This window comes from Betta splendens, chromosome 21 (assembly GCF_900634795.4).
Source record: "Betta splendens chromosome 21, fBetSpl5.4, whole genome shotgun sequence".
Lineage (NCBI taxonomy): Eukaryota > Metazoa > Chordata > Actinopteri > Anabantiformes > Osphronemidae > Betta > Betta splendens.
Window position 1 is genome coordinate 13259470 of NC_040899.1, and position 22615 is coordinate 13282084.

A 22615-nucleotide genomic window follows, 5' to 3' on the forward strand; every position below is an offset into this window, starting at 1 on the left:
TTTAATTGTTAAAACAATGTTAAAAGTACAAACTGTAGATAAATAATAATACTATGTTTTTTCCTCAGATGTATTTGAACAGAAAGACTTTAGGCAAGATTTTAAGCTTGTGAAATGAATTTGTGTGGGAATATTAATTATTTAACGTAGTCTATATTATTGAACTGTCTACTGTTTTAAAACAGCTTAAAACTACAAACCACCGCTGGTTGAGATGGAAGATTTGAGCAGTTACTCAACCTACACTATGTTAATCTTCAGTGCTGTTATGCTTTGCTGCCTCTGCCCCTCCCCTGCACCAGTGTCTGTCTGTTATAGGCTCTGTGATTTGATGAACGTGTGTGTGTGTGTGTGTGTGTGTCTGTGTGTGTGTGTGTGTGCGTGTGCGTGTGTGTGTGTGTCCCAATTACTCGGACCCCTCCAAGATTAGCAATCTGGTAACAAACACACATATACATGCAACATCAGAAACATTCAAGTGTCATTTATTTTCTAGAAACATTTGAGGGTACGATAAACTAAAAACATTAACTGCAGTATGCACATGACATTCTTGTTTTTGTTTACAGCCCTCTTACCGTGGAGACTGTAGTAAATCACCAGCCAATAGGAAGGGAGTGTGGCAGCCAATCAAATTTGAGCGTCTGTGTGCCCCGAGCTGTTATTGTGACCCAGAACTTACCAGACACACGCACACATGTCAGACATAGAGCGCGTAAATGCTCTGATGCAGGTTGAAGGGTTACTCATAAATACACAACAGCTTGCAGGCTTTGCATGGCAACACACACACACACACACACACACACAGACACACACACACACACACACACACACACACACACACACACACACACACACACACACACACACACACGCGCATACCTTTATAACCACCATTCTCCTAACCTTCACATTTAATTGACCTTTTCAAATGTAACTCGTTTATCTTTAGAGGAGCAGCTCTTGATCCAAATGAGAAGTGAGTGTCGGTTGTGAAACAATGTAAAACTCTGAGTAATTTAGGAACACACACACACACACTCTAGGCGATGTAATGTGGAAGTTATTGGTGCTGCTGTTGTTTACATTATGTGCAGCCCCTTTAGGCACTTCCTCTCTGGTCCAAGTGCACATCAAGTCAGTTTATGACACAGCCGAACCAATCACAACGCTCCCTCCTCCTTTCTCTGGCTTTCATTAAGGAAAGTGGATCCAGATCCTATATAGTGATTAGTGAAGTATAAGGTAACGAATAGCGTCGGTGTGATTTCCTTTAAAATGCACAACGAGGACAGGAAGCCTATTGATTCTTATATCTGCAGTGCAGCATTGTGTCACCTTTAGAAACACATTCCCCTTAAAAAAAGTGCTTACGCTGGGTTTTATGAGGCTGGGAGTGATTTTTCACTCTGCCAACTGCTAAAAAAGAAAATGCAACAGATGGATGGAGATTTTGCAGATGCTTTTTTGTGTGGAAAGAAAAATCGCTGGCGTTGATTGTTCTGTGAATATTTGAACACTGAAGTTCAAAGATGCTTCCATTTAATTAGTTCCCTGTGTTTCCCAGAATTACATCATAACATGAAAGCATCCCAGTCGAGTTTTTAGTGGAAGCAATGATCGTCTTGTGACAGCGTGATTTCATATGTCAGCAGTTATTTGGATAAAATAAGCAACTTATCGTCAGGGGGAAATCACAGGCGTGATTCAGTGACAGAGGCTTTAATATAATGTCACAAGTGTTTCAGCACCTTGAGCCTCTGACTGCATTAAGTGGGATCTAACTGAACATGTGGGAAACCCAAGCTGAGGAGCTCCTCAGCTGTGTGTGTGTGTGTGTGTGTGTGTGTGTGTGTGTGTGTGTGTGTGTGTGTGTGTGTGTGTGTGTGTGTGTCATTGGGTCTATGTGAATTGTCCTCGTGCAGGGAGGGTAGTAATTGCAGGTTTGATCCCACTAATAGTTTTAATGAAAGTAGAGTTCTGCATGCCAGATTATGACACATGCGCGCACACACACACACACACACACACACACACACACACACACACACACACACACACACACACACACACACACACACACACACACTTGCCACAGAAACACACTGACAGACCAGAGATCACACTGAGCACTGAGAGATGAGCCCTGGTGCCAGATCTGGCCAGCAATACTTCCTTGCACACGCACAGGCAGACACTTCCCCTAACCTCACCCCATGGTGAAACACGTGTTTCTTTCACACTTTTATGCAATTGAAACAGATGGGAAGTGAGTAGAAAAGAATAGGAAATGAGACAGTGGGAGGGAAGGGAATGGCGAAGCTGTGGAAGATAAAAAGATTAATGCGATGCATGGAGGGGTCGTAAAGAAAGAGCAGCAGGGGAGAAGAGTATGAAAGACCGCAGAGGAAAAGAAAGAAATGAATGTTTAAAAGGTATAGAATAAAAATCAATAGATTAAAAGAACAGATGGATGTCCACAACGTTTTGTGCAGGCGGTTCCACTTTTTAAATGGGAGTAAAGTTGGAAAATAAGAAGGCAGGGACGGACGTCACGCTGGAAAAGAGGGCACGAGTGTTTTTGTGATGTTCATGAGCATGAAGTAATGAGAGGAGAAAAAAAATGCTGCCGGCAACAGCAGTGGTCAGGCAGACACACACACACACACACACACACACACACACACACACACAGACTTGAGGCCAGATGCGTGTGTGTGCGTGTGTGCGTGTGTGTGTGTGTGTGTGTGTGTGTGTGTGTGTGTGTGTGTGTGTGTGTGTGTGTGTGTGTGTGTGTGTGTGTGCGATTGCTTACATCAGAGGTGACTACATGATAGGGAACGTTACAATAACAAGCAACAATAAGTCTGAAAAGTAGGACAGAACAACAGCCAAGACAGACAGATGCACAACTGGGGTCTGTTTACCAGAGGTGGCATAAATCAATCACATGACCAGACACCAATATCTGCTACGACAGGAAGAAAACAGGGAGCTGAATTGAAAGCAAAAGTAATGAGAGTGAGATAAAGATACTACAATATTTGTTTAATTATTTATTCTCCCAGCACTGGATCCGTCCATTCACAGAGCCGCTGTGCAGCCAGACACCCAAACAGACTGGAGGGAAGTGGGTTAGCATAAGAGGCTTAGGCAGCCTGTGTGTGTGTGTGTGTGTGTGTATATGTGTGTGTGTGTGTGTGTGTGTGTGTGTGTGTGTGTGTGTGTGTGTGTGTGTGTGTGTGTGTGTGTGTGTGTGTGTGTGTGTGTGTGTTTGGGTGTTTGGTCGGTCGGTCGGTCACGCGTGGCTGGGTGGAAGTGGAATAATGGTCCAGTTAGTGCGACCACATTCACTCAGTGTGAGCATTAAGGGTGAGGGTAAATGAAGAGCCCCAGATTACCTCCAGCTCAGGAAGCTCTGAATGTTAGGATTGTTGGACTGAGCTTGTCCCTGTTTTTTACTTTCTTTTATATCAGATTGCAAAACCCAGAATATTCCTTTGAAAACCTGTTCCTTATTCCCTACACAGCTATACTGAACCGGCTATGAACTGCACTATGTTTACCTGAGCAGCCAAAAGACCTACTTATACATTCCTCAAGTTTCTAATCTAGAACATTAAAATATTAAAGTCTCTAATAAATATCATTTAAATAAATGAAATTAAAACAGTGAGGTTTATTGTATCGTTGCTAATGAGTGGGAACGTTGTCTTCTCTTAAAAGTACCTTTGGGTCCTGTTTTCTGTCTTTTCTGTAGATATGGTTTGATGTCATGTTTCTGTTTTCATCGCAGGTTCTGATTGTTCCCGTAACTTCACCAGTCCCTCGGGTCTCATCGAGTCTCCGGGTTTCCCCGACAAATACCCCCACAACCTAGAGTGCTCCTTCATCATCGTCGTCCCGCCGAGCATGGACGTCACCCTCACCTTCCTCACGTTCGACCTTGAGAACGACCCCCTGCCGGGCGGAGAGGGCGACTGCAAGTACGACTGGCTGGAAGTGTGGGACGGGCTCCCGGGAGGTGAGACTGTTTTTTATTCTTTGCACCATAATAATGATGTGCAAACCATAATGATGATGATTTGATGAGTTTTGATGAGAGCAGCTATTTTGCACGAAGCAAGGTGGTGTGTGCGCCGTGCCCTGCCTACATCATTATTGACTGAAGTGGAGTATCAACTATTTTAGTAGCTCCGCGTTGGTAGATGAAAGCGAGGCTTACAGGCAGGATGTTGGCACCTACTGTGGAGAAAAACACAACTTTTCAAGGGGAAAATAAAAAAGTAAAGCGGGAGCTGCTGCGAGGAGGGAGAAAAAAAGGGGAGGTGAGAGAGGAAAATGTGGAGGGTGAGGATATTTCTGGTCTAGCCGCGAGAAGAACTTAAAGTGTGTTTAAAAGACACCTAGACCTTGGCTCTACCTTCAAGAAAGGGTAGAGCGGTGGAAGGGCTCCCTGCAGCTGGGAGCACTGGAACAAAGTAACGGTACGTTAAGGCAAATCAAAGGAAACCAGAAAAGCTGTGGTCTGACTGAAAAGACTGACTGGGAGAAAAGAGGAGCATCCTTTTCATAATCGTGATGGTTGGTTTTGTGGTAGTTTTCATTCCATCACTTGATTGTTAATGGTTTACATGGAGTCCAACCTAATCCCAAAGCACAGCATCTTTTTCCTAAAAACACAAGTCAATCCATGAAGCGTTTTAATTACTTGATTTCCTGCCTTCTAAGATACAGTATGTTGAAGTGCACTGGGCAGAGACGGACGCAGCATCGGTGGCGAAGGAAAGCAAATAACTGAGGTCCCAAGAATAACGCAAACAGAAATCCTGCCTCAGGGAAGAACACAAGTCGCAGAGGTCATAAAACAAAAATAGGGAAGTTTAAAAAGGCAAAACTGAAATTAATTAACGGAGGACAAGAGGTGAAACAAAGTTGAAACTTGCAGCCAATAAAGAAATGCTAAAAAAAGACGGATGGAAAAGAAGGAGAGGATGAAAGGCTTCTGGTCAGTGATGGAGAGAGAGAAGCAGGGAGAACAAGCTGAGGGGAGGAGGGAACACAATGCGGAGGTGATAGAAGTAGTCTTTGCAGAGTTGTTGGGACAACGCAAATGGTGAGTGTGTTACCATATGCAGTATTTCTCTCTCTTTCCTGTTTTCCACGCCGCCATCAAGAAAAGAGTTATTACAGTTATTTGCTCGAGAGCCCTATTTCAAATACCCACCCGTTCCAGAAGGCAAGAAAAAAATCAATAGCGCTGATCGATCGCCGGCTATTTTCTCGTCCTCGGCCTCCTCCTCCTCCTCCACAAACCTTCGCTTGTGTGTTTGTGTGTGTGTTTATTAGACAGAGGGGTAGTCAGGGAGTAGTGGGCTGAATCTCCCGCCCTTTCATGCACGGACACACACCCTGCGGCTCTAAATCACACTCATCTGTTTGTATTGACACGTACAAGTCGTGGAGAGGACGCTGGCGTTGAGGATTGCTTGCATCCGCAGGTCCACACACACACACACACACATACACACACACACACACACACACACACACACACACACACACACACACACACACACACACACACACACTAGACTTAACACCGTGTACAGTCCACAGATGACGTGCTGAGATAAAGCGCTGTCAGACTTTCTTGGTGGGTAATCCACTCGTCTCGTTTGATTGACAGTGGGGCCCCTGATTGGTCGATACTGTGGGACCAGAGTGCCTCCCGAGATCCAGTCATCCACCGGGATCCTGTCTCTGGCCTTCCACACCGACATGGCTGTAGCCAAAGATGGCTTCTCGGCACGCTACAACATGACGCACAAGGAAGCCAGCGAAAGTGAGTACGGCTAGCCCGACCGCTAGCTCCGCTTAAGCTAGCTCCGCTTAAGATAGCTCCGCTTAAGCTAGCTCGACGCTTCACGTGACCCCCCTCTTTTCTCCCGCTCAGCCTTCCACTGCAGCAGCGCCTTTGGGATGGAGTCGGGCAAGATCACGGACGACCAGATCACGGCGTCGTCGTCCTTTTACGACGGACACTGGATGCCACGACAGGCCCGGCTCAACTACAACGACAACGCGTGGACCCCGACCGATGACAGCAACAGGGAGTACATACAGGTACACGAGGAGTTCAGGAAGCTGGCATGCACGGGACTTTTATTCCACATGAAATGCCCAAAAATGGCTCATGCATCATACATTTTTATTTTTAGTTTGTTTTGAGGATGTGGCACGAACCCAAACTAATCCCGAAGTGCGGGATCTTATTCCTAAAAAACAAAAAGTTTACTCCACCCTGAACCAAAAACAGGCCCCGCTCTAATTTCAGCATCCTCTCTCTCCCTGCGTTCGCACATAATAACTCTGGCGTGGCTCTATTTGTGTCGGCGCGCGAGCACGAGGGACGGGGAGCGAGTGGGAGGTGCGGCGGTATCAAGGTTTAGCAGCGCGACGCCGGGCTGAGGCATTGTTTCCTGCAGCCTGTCAGAGTGCCAGCGTTGCACAGCCTGAGTTATGAGGCTGTCTGGGTGAGAGGAGGAGAGGAGCGCTAGGTTTGCTCACCCCGTACACGCAAATGGATTCGAGCGGCTTTTCTGTAAACAACGGGTCGCGTTGTTGGGTGTCACCTTCTTCTGGCCTCGCGAAGCCAGACTGCAGCGTTAGCTGGTCCAGAGTCAGCGAAGGGGGGTTTATTGGATGCAGCTTTGTTGAATCCTTCAACCCAGACTGGAACCTTTGGGTCTTTATCGGGTGCCGGCTACAATTTCGCCCTATTTAATTCCAGATTTAGCCTTGCGAGACCTGAAGGATCAAACCTGAGCTTGTCTCCTGTTCGGAAGCAAACGTCTCCCCCACGTCTAGGCCAAATGACAGTGTCGCAGTTGCAGACAGTAACAGGCAGATGTGGGATGAAAGCGGTGGGTGTGATTGTCAGAGCTCCGCTGTAGCTGATGTCTGAGCCAGAGAAACACAGGAAGGGAGCGTGGCCAAGAGGCAGCGCAAGGCCAGTGTCTCATCAGTCTCACAGTTCCTTCCTGTGTAGCTTCCACTGCAGCTGACAGCTCATTCTCCCCCCCCCCCCCCCAAAAAAAATTAGCTGACTTTTAAGAATTTGCAGTAAATCATCTGCTGAACTCTCGCTCCGTTTCTTCAGATGACCTTTCCAGTCCCCATCATCCGGATTTGGAGCCGTGGACCATTTGCGTTCCGATTTTTGCACAACGTCGGATCCAAATCCGGCCTGAACGGCTCCCGCGCTGCGTTCCCGCCCTCCCCCGGTCCGCGCTGCAGTGGCTGCGTTCCACGGAGGCGCTCAGCTGTTCCCCGTGCGTTGACGCCCCGGCCGCCGTGCGCGTGTGCGGCCGCCCGTGTGTAGCGTGCGTGTGCAGCGGGCTCCGCAGGCAGCTGTCGCGCATGCCGACGTGCCTCTGCGCCTCGGACCTCGTGGTCTCAGCGGGTGCATGAGTGCGCGGTTTAAATCCTCCTCCCTAGCGCTTTTCTCCTTTATAGCAGTTCCATTCTATTCCTTTTCGCTCTACGTTATTATTGCGTTGTGAGGTGTGGTGCAGACTCATAATGTGAGCTCTCGTGGCTCCATTATTCTAACAGCTCTGTGATTGATGAGGAACCTTTCCTGGGAAGCCTCACTTAGCACATCCCACTCTCTCTCTCTCTCTCTTTCTCTCTCTCTCGCTCTCTCTCTCTCTCTCTCTCTCTCTCTCGCTCGCTCGCTCACTCTCTCATTTCTCCTTCTCTACTCTCCTTCTGCTTCTTTTCCTCCCCGTGCTCCGTACCCCTCCTCTTCTACTCATCTGCTTCTCCCCTCGGTTCCGGCCTATCGATTAGGTGTCTTGCTGGATCTCTGTCTGGCCCTAAGCGGGCGGGTGCTCCTGTGTGTGTGTGTGAAATAATCTAAAACACCTGTCCTTCTGACAGATAACAAACGCAGCGTTTTACCTCCCCCAGTGTTTTGAACTATACCCAATTGGGAGGCAGAGAAAACACACACACACACACACACACACACACACACACACACACACACACACACACACACACACACACACACACACACACACACACACACACACACACACACACAAACAAGTCCTGATTAATCTCCAGGCTTCAACAGCCCCGGTGGAGCAGAATAAATGTTATAACCTACAGCACAACTTTTCTCATCTTCTGCTCTTTAGCTGTCTACAGCTTCACTTTGTCTGCATCCGTTGTTGTGCATTCATCATTTGGCTTAGTACAGTAGGTGTGGATCTCCAGTCACAGGCCCAGCTACGTTTACAGTGAGCCTGCTGTAACCTAATGTCATGTAATAATGTAGATATGAGTTTTCAGTGATGTATAATTCAGTGAAAATGTAATTTGCAGCCACCAAAACGTTACTGGAAATAAATTTGCAGTTCTTAGATTTATCCCAACGTGTCGAGCATAATTTCTAACATTTGACTTTGGGTCAGGTATATCTCAGCAGTGCTTTTTTTATTAATCTCCTATTTGTGGTACTGTGGAGCAATACAAATCCACTGCATCTACTTGAGGGACTTTGAAACAAAGCAGCTTTGGGCTCGCAGCCAGCGGCATGCCAGACACGTAGCGCAGCCTCACAATCAGTACGGGGAAGTGATCATGGCTATTGTATGGGAGGAAATTAAAATGAGCCTCGGGTCATTACTATCGATCCGCGAGGAGAGAGACGGAGAGGGAAGGGAAACAGGGAAGGGGTGAGGACGGTGGTGAGTTCAGGTGCATGTGAGATCATGGAATTAAACATCTGATGGTTTCACAAAGCAGCTGATGTGCTTTACCTCCACAAACAGGTGGACCTCCACACCCTGAAGGTGCTCACGGGCGTCGCCACGCAGGGCGCCGTTTCCAAGGAGACTCAGAAAACCTACTACGTCACCACCTTCAAACTGGAGGTCAGCACCAACGGAGAGGACTGGATGGTCTACAGACACGGCAAGAACCACAAGGTGGGTCCAAACCCGCGACACGCACCCACATGGAGCAGCGGGGAGAAACTCGAGATGGCGACCGCGAGCCCAGAGCTCAGCCGGCGGCTGCAATTACAGCCGCTCGGCTGCTGCTCAGTTGGCTCCATTTAGAGGTTTACGACCAACGCCGAGTCGGCGCGCGGCTCCGGGCGACGCCTCACGTCACGGGACGCGGCCCGCTTCCCACGCCCCCACCTGGTTCCCGTTACGTAGCGGTCAGAGCCCCGTTGAGGCGCTTGGACGGGTTCCTGAGCCGCTTCTCTCTGAGGCGTTGGGGCGACAGAGGAGAAACAGGCGGACGCTCAGGGTCCTTAGAGTCGTTGGAATTGCAATTAAAGCAGAGGAGCCTTCCAGCGGCTGCGGTGCGTTTTTCCACTCCGCTCGGCCTCTGCTACGGCGGTCACACGTGTTTATCCTGCGGTCGAGTGCCACGTCTAGCCCTGCGCCGTAAACTGTGACTCCTACAGGAACGCTAATGGACGCAGATGTCGTCCCGTACGCAGCCGATCCAGACGAACCATATGGATGCAGATCCCATAAGGCTTTTAGCTGACGATGGATAGAATCTGATTGATGGATGAAACGGGGGACGGTGCAGAAAGACAGAACAATTAAGTACAAGTCAGCACGAGGGAGTTTTACTTTTAGGGCTATTGTTACTGTACAGTTTAAATGTGACACAACCAACTGAACAATCGATCGTTCCACCATCTATGTCTGTCAGTCAGTCAGAGAGAGAGAGAGAGTGATATTATTCTGATGGGCTGCGAGGCAAAAAAGGCACAATATGCAAAGTGGGTAAATGATGACGCTGTTGGTGTCGCCACCTTTAATCCGCCTTGATACAGAACCCTGGAGAGCATGATCGGTTTATAAGTACATTGTGTGTGTGTGTGTGTGTGTGTGTGTGTGTGGGGGGGGGGGGGGTGGGGTACAGTACTAATATCCCTCCCTTGTCTCATAAATACGCACGCACACGTACTGTATGCACTGTATGCTACTTCCAGCCAACTGGCAGTAGTTCTTTGAGCCGTCGGACCCCCTGCGGAGTCAGTCTGTGCAGTAATCTCATGGTTCAGCTAGCGTTTGTCTGTTGTGTCACTGGATCCACCGCTGCTGTACTGATGCTTCGTGGGTATTAATCGTATGCTTTATGTGTGCACGCCCCCTTTTTTTGGGTCTCAGACCTCGGCCCGTGCAGCGTCGGTGCTGACTTATCCGCTAACAGACCCCTGTCAGCGCACCGCTGCCTAACGTCCCTCCTCAGGTGACGCCGGGCAGCGCCAGCCCCTCGCTCCCTCGTTCCCGGTCTGAGTGAGAGCGGGCGTTTTGTTTTAGAAGGACGCATAAATCACTCTTCAGCGTTGGCCGGAAAGGAATTTTGTGTTTTATAGTTTAGAGTGTGGAAAGTGCTGCGTGTGCTTTCGCGGGATAATTTAAAGCAATTGTTTTTATGATTGAGAGCAGATCCTGGATAACTTCATCCGACGTCTGCTGACCTTCAATCTACATGAAAGTCAGAATAGATAATTATTCCTTCTGGTTTAGTGTGTCGAACTGTCTGTGTGTCCATCCATCGTTCTCTTGACATTTTCATTCACTCTCTCTCTCCTCTCAGAATGACTTCATCCATCAGTCGCTCCCTCTTTTCTCCTTCTCTCGCTCTTTCTCTCCAGCCCTTCACTCACGCTCCTTTTTCCCCATTGATCCCTTTTCCATCTCTCCTGTTTTGACTCCCTCTACACTCCATCCTGACCCCCCCCCCCCCCCCCCCCCCCCATCCCTCTCGTGTCTGAGAAAGTCATCATGTAACAAACAGGCGAGTTTATGCTGCCTGAACAAATGACCTCCTGTGTGTGTGTGTGTGTGTGTGTGTGTGTGTGTGTGTGTGTGTGTGTGTGTGCGTGTGCGTGTGCGTGTGCGTGTGTGTGTGTGTGTGCGCACAGAAATCCAGAAATCAGAAAGAATTCCTGGATTTCTAGGGTTTTATGAGACATTTAGGGAGGACAACAAATAATAGAAGCCATATGGACAGAAACAAAGCAAACACAAACAATCCAGACATTCAGCACACATTCACGCACACCAGCATAGGAGCAAACACCTGCACGTGTCTTGTACGACCACTTTCTTTTCTGTTTTATGGTTTTAGTTTGTCTTTCGTGAGAAACCTTTTCATAAATCAGCCGCTGTCCGTGCACTCGCCTGCGCGCACGCTGACACACACGCGAGTTGTGAAACATCTGGGAGGCAGCCCATAGGGGCGGGGCCACTGTCACACGGCATCATGATGATTTGTGTGATCTGCAATGTATTTGATAATGTCATTAAAGGCCTGTTGTGAACCAGATGGGGCAGATGGAATATATGTTAACTTGCAGAAACTTTGAGCACAGAAGGAAAAACAGATATTCACACAACAGATACTCACTCAAGGCACCAAAGTAAGAAGTGGATTCTTCGTCGGTTTGAATAACTTCCTTCCTTCCTTCCTTCCTTCCTTCCTTCCTTCCTTCCTTCCTTCCTTCCTTCCTTCCTTCCTTCCTTTCCTTCCTTCTGACATGCTTATGAGCTCAGTGGGGTGCAGATGTCATTACGCAGCCCTCTTGAATTGCTACAGGCAGCGCTGTCATTACAACACTGGACCTCGGCCAAGACCCAAACCTCCTATTCCCACCTTAATCTGTAGGAGGGAGGACGGATGAAGAGAGAGTGATGGCGGTGGAGGACGTGGGTGGAATGTAAGGAAGGGAAGGATCGTGATGTGAGGAAAAAAAAACAAGAAAGCGAAACCCGCGCAGAAGGTCAGCCAGTCAAGCATCCAACTGATAGAGAGATGAGGAACTGAGTGCTGTAAAAGGGGAAAGAGACGTGGAAACCAGAGGGAGAACAGAGAGGTTCATAGGGGAACGAATGACTGAGGGAAAGAGGCAGAAGAGGGAGAAAGACGTGTTCACGGGGGAACCACGGAGAGGGATAGATGGATGAACGGAGGCAGGGAGAGGAGGGAGAATAATGAGACTAGCAGGCGAGGGTGTTGACCGTGAGTCCCTGTGGATGGATCAGAGGTCTCAGCAATGCACCCTGGAAGAATGTCAGCAGAGGGGAAGGAAAGGAGGGCGACGGAGGGGAGGGAGGAAGGCTGCGAGGTCAAAGGAGAGCGGCAGGAAAGGGTTTGTGACAAATGAAGGACGAAAAGCTGGGCTCCAGAGAGAGGAAGGGGACAGAGGGGGCGAAACAGGGCCGGCGTGTGTCATTTGCTGTGAGATCTGTGAGATCTGTGAGATCTGTGAGATCTGTGAGACCTGAGGACTGCGCTGTCACACACACCAGCGCACGCTCCCGTTCGTCCGTCAGCGACAGGTTACCTCCCCGACGCGTTTGTTGGCGTGTGATGAAATGGGAGGAGACGGAGGAGGGGGCCGTTTTACTATTTCATAAGTTTGAATAATTCAGTGTGCCGCCGTGCGCTGCCTGACAGGCGGCGGCCCTGCAGGCTCTGCACACGGCCCACCTGCTTTTTAGGGGGTCCCTCGAGGCAAACCTACACACTCCCTGCCCTGTGACTATACGTTATTGTTATTCAGTGGAGCAGGTGAGACGAAAAATGTACTTGTCCACGTTTGTACCATTGAACGCACCGATGACGTCTGGTCTGAATAGTAAAATGAATTGATTGGCGTCAAGCAGACGCTTATTTACGCGTGAGACAGACGGACAAGACGGGAGAGAGAGGTGTAAAGTCGAGCCTCTGGTTCCTGGTGTCAGCTTCCCCCGTGTCTTAATGCAGGTGGAAACATGGGGCCATTAACAAACCTGCGTGAAACACACACACACACACACACACACACACACACACACACACACACACACACACACACACACACACACACACACACACACACACTCATAATAACCTGAGCTGGCTTGCAGGTGTAGTCCATTAGCTGATTGTTATTGAAGCCTTTTAGACGGAGCCTCTTAGGAGTGAATTTAGGAGTTTAGGACCTCAGGGAAGCTGCGTATCCCCTTACACCTCCTCACTGCACATCCATAAGCTGCGAGCGTTTAATAAGTGCGCACAAACGTTTGTTAGGTACTCATTTTATATGACTCCTGACAAACTGTGCCGGCAACTAAAGCCTGAAGGAGTACAGGACAAACAAATCAGGAAAAGCTGGGGAGACATTTTACAACTAAACAGGTGGAAAAAACACCATCTGTAATATGAAATGTCAACAAAACTAAAAATCTGAAGGACTAATGCTCACTGTTGTCTGATCCTGTGAGAGTTTAATCATTGGTGACATTGGTCTTCATTGGTCTACGTTTACAGGTTCTTGTTAAAAGAAAAGGTGATAAACACCTGTTTGAACATCATCGCATTCTGTTGGGACTGTTTGTCATTTTATAAATGCATGTTTTTCTATGAAGCCTTTAAATTTAAGTTGAGCGTCGGCATTGGAGCAACAGTTATGAAGTGTAGCGGTTCATCAGACGGCAGCAGCTGAGTTACTGCAGAGCTGCTACTCTGTTTGGTGACCCTGAACGAACCTGGTAATAAAGAGAAGGACGCCTGATTCATGGCCACACCCACACACACATGCACGCACGCACACACGCGCACACACACACACAAAATAACACAAACACTCTAAATTTAGAAAGAACAAAGACAAGGCCACAGTAAATTCAAATACGTATGCACAAACAAAACAAGAACAACTCAGATGTACTTTGTGTGTGTGTATATGTGTGTGTGTGTGTGTGTGTGTGTGTGTGTGTGTGTGTGTGTGTGTGTGTGTGTGTGTGTGTGTGTGTGTGTGTGTGTGCAGTATAAATGTACTGAATAAATGTTTCAGTCCATGTGTACCAGGGGAAATCAGAAAGGACCCACAAGCCTCGGAGTCCTAACAGTGAGACTTAATAATCACACTATTTTACACCCCAACACACACCGACGCCGACGCACAGTCGTGTAATTACAGTCTGCAGCCCCGATCCCATTAAGTCATTTGGGGCCTTTAAGCAGTTTTCCATCATTTAAGCGGTCACAGTTTCAGGAATTAGGGCCATTGTGAGGACATGAGCTCACTTCGTATGGTGCTTCCGGTAGGTCACGGTTCACTTCCCAGCTGGCTCAGTAGCCTGCTCCTACTCCTGCGGGTCACAATGTCCCCTCATTTCTATGAGACGGGCCCGGTTTAATGGATGGAAACCGGCAGGAAAAGAGTAAATGCACACACGCAGACACACACGCACCTATAACAAATCTCACACCTGTAACCGAGCATCCGAGCAAGTAATTGCAAGGCCCTTGGCTTTGTTGAGCGAGGTTCACTGCTCTGTGTAATAAACACACTGTGGTGTGTTTTCAGCCTCGGTGAAACATAACCGACAGACACGTGGTGTAACCAGTGTCTGAGCGCTTAAATGTTTTTTTAATTAACAGAAATAGGCCTACTGTATGTCATCATGGCAACCAGAGAGGAAGAGAAAGGCAGAAACAAATGTGGAGGGGGTGAAATGATGGAGCGAGGAGCAGGAGCCCAGCTGTGTTTTCCTGCGGTGAGCAGAGGGATGACGCGGACTGATAGGCGCAGATAGAGAGTCTTGGTGTCAGGAGACGGAGAAGGGAGCTTCTGGCCATGTGCGCTCGCATTCAATTTCCTTTTATCTGGATTTGTTTGTGTTTTCAGAGGAAATAATTTTGCGTGTGCGCACGGTGAGGAATGTCGGAGCTCTGAGGGCACTGAGAGGAGGCGTGTGTCTGTGTGTGTGTGTGTGTGTGTGTGTGTGTGTGTGTGTGTGTGTGTGTGTGTGTGTGTGTGTGTGTGTGTGTGTGTACTTGTACTTGCATCGAAGTGAGAACGAAAAAGCGTGTTTTTCTACCAAAGTCGGGACATTTTGACAAAGTGAGGACATTTTGGCCGGTCCTCGCTTCTTCGAAGGCCTGTTCGAGGGTCAAGATGTGATTTTAGGGCTGAGGTTAGAATTGAGTTTTGGACATATCGATGCTCTTCTGTATGTTCGTACCCCAGCTACAGCGATTAAGCCCGTGTTTCTCTCTCTGCGTAGGTTTTCCACGCCAACACTGATCCCTCCGAGGTGGTTCTCAATCGGATCCCGCAGCCGGTTCTGGCCCGCTTCGTCCGACTGAGGCCCCAGACGTGGAAGAACGGCATCGCCCTGCGGTTCGAGCTGTACGGCTGTCAGATCACAGGTAAGAAGCGTTACACGTCTTTTTCCGTGGAGGTTCTTGGACAGATTTTCTTCTTCTGGTCTTTCTGTGTTTCTCATGGGACCCGCTCATTGTGAAAACACAGCAGCCGCCCTGCCAAGTTTTATCCCAGTGATGTACTGGTTTTCTACACGGGGGTCAATATGTGGGTCAGACCAAAAACAACAGCGAAGCAAATCATTTAGTTCTTTTTCATTTATGTAAACTATCAATTCTGCTATTGGCCCGTCCAACAATCCATCCAGTCCTTGTCTGCCTTATCTCCCTTCCCAGCTTCTGCTTCACTCCCTTCCACATCCACTCTCATGTGCTCTCATGCTTTTGCCCTTGCTTTCATATACATACTGTATCCTCCTTCCCCTGTTTTCTCCCACTCAAACCTCTCTCACACACACACGCATATATACACACAAAGAGACACACTCAGACCTAATAGAATAACACTAGAGTGTGATGTGTGGGTGATAACATCAGAGAGTAACAGGCTCTCGGCTTTCATCTGGAGCCCTTGCAAACAAACACAATTTCAACCAGCATAATCAGCTCAATGCTATAAATAGATAAAACTTAATTAGAGCGTCTGTGTTTTGTGTGTTTGTGTGTGTGTGTGTTACAGAAAGGGTAAAAGAGACTTTCAATCCATTCGTGTGTGTGTGTGTGTGTGTGTGTGTGTGTGTGTGTGTGTGTGTGTGTGTGTGTGTGTGTGTGTGTGTGTGTGTGTGTGTGTGTGTGTGTGTGTGTGTGTGTGTGTGTGTGTGTGTTTCCCAGCTCCACTGTATCATTATTAGGTTAGGGCCTCTCTCTGCTGCCGTCGTAGTGGCCATTGAGAGGGACAGATATGGGAGGGCTATTTCAGCACCCACACAAATCACAGTCACACCAAAACAATATTATATTGCGTGTGTGTGTGTTATTTCTGCGATGGAGAGAAAGACAGAGCACAGGCCAGAGAGGCGAGGACGTGGCCGGTATCAGGTCGGCCCTGTCACGTCCGCCGTCCGTCATCAGCTCCACAACAAACCCAACAAACAGGGGCTTTAAGCTGTGCTTTCTGCCGAAGACGGCGGGTTTGGCTGGAGGTAAACAGGCAGGAAGCACCCTGCCCCTGCTGACGCGCCCGCGACCTGCAGAGCGAGCTTCATCGCCGGCGCACCTGCAGTAATGGCCGCGCCGTCTCATTTCTGTCACCTATCCGCGCAGACGCGTCGCCGGGGGCAACGCGATAAAGCCCTACACGGGCCGATAAAGGCCCACATAAAGCAGTCACTCATGACATGTCATTAGCTTAAATCACACTTTTATGTCTCCGGCTCTACTTTTTCTCCCCCTCCACCTTTCCGTCTCTGTTTCCTCCCCCCTTTTCTTCCTCCCCTTTTTCCTCCAGCCTTTCCTAACCTTTTTTCCTCATTTTCTCCATCGGCCGGGTGCGTTTCTGCAGCTTTTTCTGTGAGACCCCGTTATCGGGGAGATGCGTGCATGTGCGTGCGGGAGAGATTGTGTTTGGAACCGCGTGAGAGACCTTGACTTTACGACTGCTACAGTACGTCCCGGCGCCAGCATCCTTGTGTGTGCGTGAGCTTTAAGGCGTTTCATTCCGCCGTGTGATATTTAGCTATTTCGGCACAGTGTGATCTCCAGAGATAATGTCTCACTGCTCTCCTGTATCAAAACGCTCCTGAAACGGATGCAGGAACAGCGAAAGACAGAATAAACAGAACAAGGAGACAGTAGGATCTTCCTCCGGCTAATCGGTTTTCATGCCTCCACGTCCATGGCTGTTCTTGTGTTATTGTTGTTGTTGTTGTTGTTGTTGTTATTGTTGCTATTGTTGTTTAAATATAGTGAGAAAAACGTTGCACAAGGCATGAGGACCGTCACCATCACTCACCGTCACCCTCCTCAGTCCCTCCCTCTCTTTTTCTTCCTCTCCCCAGTGCATCCTTTGCCTCCTTGTCCTTCGACTGCACCCCTCACCTTTTATCTTGTTTCTTCCTCCTGTGCCTGTTTTCTCTTGTGTAATACCTTGAGTTTTTTTTCTCAATGTTGTGCATTTTTCAAACAGAAGTGGTCACTCCTTTCTGGTTCCCTTTTGTTTTTCATCATTATTCATGGCCGACCCGCATTTCGATGCTTGTTAGACTAAGACACATTTGTCAGTGTAATAAACAGCGTTCCTTTGATCTGCTACACGCTTTCATTTAGTTCTTTCCATTTGGGTGTTTTGGCTCAATTCCCCATGAAGAATCCCTTTCGGTAGCTCGGTTAAAGTTATGCACCAACTCCGCAGCAGCAGGAAGGGAAAATAATGAAACGGGGACGAGGGAAAGCGGCTCAGAGGGGCTGCGGAGTGTAACACGCCGGTTGTTGTTTTAACATTTCGTGTCACGGCAGCAAAAGGGTCTGAGATCAAACGTCGGCGCCAAATTATTCCTGGAAGTAAAAGTCGCATTCAGTCTTGACCATGTTTTAGCGTTGCAGCGGCCTCGTCTAGACGCACGGGAGGTAGCGAGTAGAAAATAAGCTCTCAATCCAGTAACATTTACAGCAGAATGATTATCTACTGGTCTGTTGGCTTTAAAAATCCTATGACTCCAACTTCCTCTGGCAGCCTCTAATTTCATTTCACAGATCCAAAATCCATCACAGTAAACATTTGGTTAATGTTATTGTCAATTCTAAATCAGTCTGAAAGCAGTTTTCTTTTAGGGTTTGAGAAATGCATAAACGTTCTCTCACACTCTCTCTTCCTGTGCAGACGCTCCCTGCTCCGAGCTGCAGGGCATGTTGTCTGGACTGCTGCCGGACTCCCAGATCTCCGCGTCCTCCATGAGGGACATCCACGGCTCCATGGGGGCGTCCCGGCTGGTGGCCAGTCGCTCGGGCTGGTTTCCCAACCCGACACAGCCCATCGTTGGAGAGGAGTGGCTGCAGGTGAGGCCTCGCGTCTCCGTTCACCGGATTTGTACGATTGGACTCAAAAGAGGTTCTGGCGCGTGAAGCCGAACGGGATATCAATAACGTGTCCGTCCGTGCATTTGCAGGTGGACCTCGGCGTGCCCAAGACAGTGCGTGGCATCATTACCCAGGGTGCAAGAGGGCTGGAGGGAAGCACCAGCGCGGAGAACCGAGCGTTCGTCAGGAAGTACAAACTGGCCCACAGCCTGACGGGCAAAGACTGGACCTACATGACTGACAGCAAGACCGGCTTCGCCAAGGTAAAACGGGGGGGGGGGACTCCCACAGATGTGGTTTGTGTTCCACACATACATGTTTGTCCCCTCGCCCCCCGATTGCCGCTCCCAGCTCGCCCTCGTTGGTATTTTATTTATAGCCGTCGTTCAGCTCCATCCGTCATCGCTCTCCTCCCCGTCCCCTTTGCCTCCGTCTCGTTTCCCTCGCGGCTTTGTCATTTTTAAGGAAAAGAAAAGAGACAAGACGTTTTATTACAGCCTCGGCTCTGATAATAATTCAATTGAATCACCTGACTCTTCATTCTGGCTGCCTGCGCCTTCGCTCCCTCTCTGCCTCTCATCCACTCGTTCACTCATCCTCTATTTGTCTCTCATGGGTGTTAATTAAAAATGTCTTTCCGGCATCACCACTAAGCACTGCTGGCAGTCTGACACAGCGAGACAGAGCGCATTACACCCAGTCCTGTTTTCTGAGTCTGTCTTAAAACGCTTTAATAGTACTACTGAGTGCCTGCATTTTCTCCTGATGCTAAAACCGTGTTCTCCCTCATCTGCCCGTCTTTTTAAACGAGAGTCTTGGGAAATTCACCGTCATCCTTTTCTCTTTCTTTTTTTTTTTGAAATTCCACATACGGGAAAGGCAGGAAATCCAATTCAATCAATGAAACCAACAGTATCACCTCCACAACATGAATCAGTGGAGTCGGTTTTCAGATTGTCATACTGCCAATCTTTCTGTCAGAGGCTCCATTAATTTGAATTTTTCAGGCCACGGTGTTAAAATTGTCAGAACAACACGCTCAGTACTGTTAAAGACGTTGTTTACTTTGTCCCTTTAAAAACACTAGAACAGCTACTTACCCATAATCCCTTGCTTCCCTTCCTCCAAGATCTTCGAGGGCAACAGCCACTACGACACCCCGGAGCTGCGGAGGTTTGATGAAATCGTGGCCCAGTTCATCAGAGTCTTTCCGGAGCGGTGGTCCCCCGCTGGGATCGGCATGAGGATGGAGGTCCTCGGCTGCGACCTGCCAGGTAAGAGTAGGAGCACGAAGGTGGAACGGCTGCTACACGCACGTCTGGACAGAAACATACACGTGCAACATGGGAGTAGTTCTCCATGCAGAACTAATGACTTGGAACAAATACAAACAGAGAAACAAACCATTTTCAGTGTTTAAATGACCGATATACATGACCCACACATGGAATATAGCCTGTGGGTCCCATTAGGATATATTATCCTATGATCCAGTAATAGTTATACAAAGTATATTATAATGATGATGATACACTATAATTCATTAATGCAAACAAAACATTAGTGGCTTAAATTAACTTTGTAACTGGCTCCATTCATCTTTTTGTCACATGTAATGAGAATGTGCATGTTTGGTTGTTGGTGTGTGTGTGTTTGTGTCCCTTTGTTTGTATTTTTTGAGTGGTAGTAATGTACTGTAATGTGTTTGGTGGTGGGTATGTATACACATGTGCATTGTGCATGTGAAGCGGTGGGTGAAGTTAATCATCCTGCTCCATAGGAGGTTTTGCAACATGTCTGGACAGGGATTAACATGTCTAGGTCATGGGATTTCCGCTAATAGTAGCCAGCTGTGTAGCTGTACTATATTGTGTTCACGGCCTATTATGTTAATAACTGGTAGCTACCGTGTAGTCGGGGATTTGGATTGATGTGTGCAGAGAAGCTGAGACTTTAGAGTTGGATCAGGAGGGAGAGTCGCCCTCCGATGACGGGATCGACGGTGCGCTGGCCTGAAGAAGAAGGTGGTGAATGTGTAAATGGGTGAATGGGTGAATGGGGGCTGTATCAAGGTGCTACTGTATAGAAGTACATATCTATACTATAAATAATAGAGCCAGTCATTGTGTTTACCTACATTTAGTACTGAACGTGTGCATGTGCTGCATACTGTACATGTTCATGCACCAGAACCCCTTCTACAGACAATAGACAGGCTGTCACTACGCTTGTAATATTCATAATTTATGTTCTGGAAATTTAAAAATCTCCTGTCGCAGCCTCAATGGACTTGGAGGCATAATTACACTTACAATCTGAACAGTAACGGTCCTCTACAGTAGCTAAATAGTGCTTTCTTTAAACAGAAATCTCATTCAGAATCATGTAAATGGCCTTTTAAGACGCTCCGGTCGTGGCGTCCTACAGCTGTGGTCAGACTGTGACATGTGGCTGGTGGAGACGGGAACAGGGGATGGCACGTACCTGTTCCCAGTGGACGTGAAATGGCCCACTGCCTGCATGTGATGGCTAAATCTCAGCGTGCACGTGTGTGAGTGACAGAGAGAGGAAGAGAGAGTGAGCGCCCAATGGGAACAACACATCCTACATGTGTCAGTTCCAGCCAGAAGGCTGCTGGTGATGGAGAGAGGGGACTTCCTCTGTTAACACAGGTTTTTAACAGGTTTCCCCGGATACATTAAACATACATTCTAGACACAGCCCAGATTTACACTCTTAGCTCGGAGACTTTTATTTTGAAGAACACGTAAATATTTTGGTACTTTTACGGGACTGTGGAGGATCATTTCAAACAATGCATTTATTATCAAGACACAGTGGACAACCTGCGACACCATAATGAACGTCACTCGTTATAATTCAGTGTAATTTTATAGCTCTTGAAATGAGGACAGTATCCTTTAACAATGTGTAATTTTTTACTCTAATATAACCTCTCAGAGTTAACGAGGTCCCTAATTAGAGCAAATGAAAGACGAGATGTTATAGAGGCTACTATTACGGTAGGAACTTATGTTTGAGTTCCAGGTGACTCGTAATAAGCGGAGTGTCAAATCCAGCAGCACAATAAAGTCCCAGTGAAACATGGACCTGGACTTTAAAAAGTCAGGGCTGATTATGTAGTTTGAGCAAGCTGTAAATCAAGAGCGGCAGCAAATCGCTCCTTCGTAATGGAGAAGCATTTTGTCCAGTCGCGCTGATTACGAGCCGGTGATGTCTCACCCCGTCCGCAGACTTGGCTTGTTATTGTGCCTAATGACATCATGCAGCCATCATCTCCCCAGTACAGATCAAGCTCTGGGCTGTGGGAGTTCCGCTGTTCGTCTGCCTGCTTTGCCGCGTGTCTACGTCTGCGCGCCAGATGTTTGCCTTCTGGTCCTAATCCGCGCAGTAGACGCGATAACGCTCCGCTCCCACTTCGCCATCTCCACGGCGACCGCCTCCGCTACCGTTCTCGACGCAGCAACCCGCCATGAGCGCGGAGATAGCATCTCGGTGGCTTAAAGCGAGCGGATTCAATTCCACTTTGTGCGGCTCGTAATTGTGGCCACGCTGCAGTAGGTGATGGTGGGAGAGCGACGCCGGAGGAGGCGTGAGCTCAGCGGCTACGCAGTCGCGGCGGTTCAGCTGCTGCTATGAAAGAGGAATGAAAGGGATAAAAGAGGGAAAGTGACTGAAGAAAAGACTCCACTTGTGCAGTTGTGTGTGCGTGCGTGTGTGTGTGTGTGTGACTGTGTAACTGTTATAACGAACAATAAAATATTCAACAGAGTGCATCAGCTTCAGTCCACTGAACACAGCTGTTTACACATAAGTCACGGGCACATTGGACCAGCTCTGTAAATTCAGACACACACACACACAAGTACAGAGAGAGAGAGAGAGAGAGAGAGAGAGAGAGAGAGAGAGAGAGAGAGAGAGAGAGAGAGAGAGAGAGAGAGAGAGAGAGATTTAGAACAGCCCTCTTTCTATTTAGATTGGATCTTATATCCTCGTTCTCCTTCGCCTGTCAGACACTTTCTATTCCTTTCGACAGGCAGCGTTCAAAGGGGGCTCAGCCCTGAGTTGACTTTTGTTTCTCTTCATGAAACACAATATGAATTAAGTCACTTAATGTCTGTTTGAATTTGAAGTGCGGGAGTTTTTGCGTCCACACAGTCGCATGTTTGCACACACACATACTGTAGAGGCCAGTCTGCAGTGGATGAAGCAATCACAGAGGCCCCTTCTATTATTCAGAGGTTGGTTTCAGACCCCTCTGCTTCCATTTCCTTCTGTGGAGCTTGCAGAGAACAATGACATGGTGACAGGCGCAGTCATGCACGGGTCACGGATGAGCTTCAGACTCTTAGAATTATACCTTAATGAAGACAGCTTC

The 22615-nt window shown here is 48.1% G+C and overlaps 1 protein-coding gene across 3 annotated transcripts in view; it reads left to right on the forward strand.

The window, feature by feature from the left end:
• The window catches only part of LOC114846854 (neuropilin-2-like), a 65946-nt gene that overhangs the window by 20108 nt on the left and 23223 nt on the right, over positions 1 to 22615 (forward strand). For all 3 annotated transcript variants that reach the window (XM_029136011.3, XM_029136010.3, XM_029136009.3), the window contains exons 4-11: positions 3800 to 4027; positions 5693 to 5848; positions 5960 to 6129; positions 8847 to 9002; positions 15102 to 15246; positions 18020 to 18195; positions 18306 to 18479; positions 19346 to 19490. In XM_029136011.3, the coding sequence (XP_028991844.1) occupies positions 3800 to 4027; positions 5693 to 5848; positions 5960 to 6129; positions 8847 to 9002; positions 15102 to 15246; positions 18020 to 18195; positions 18306 to 18479; positions 19346 to 19490 (1350 nt within the window). The remainder of the gene's footprint in view (positions 1 to 3799; positions 4028 to 5692; positions 5849 to 5959; positions 6130 to 8846; positions 9003 to 15101; positions 15247 to 18019; positions 18196 to 18305; positions 18480 to 19345; positions 19491 to 22615) is intronic.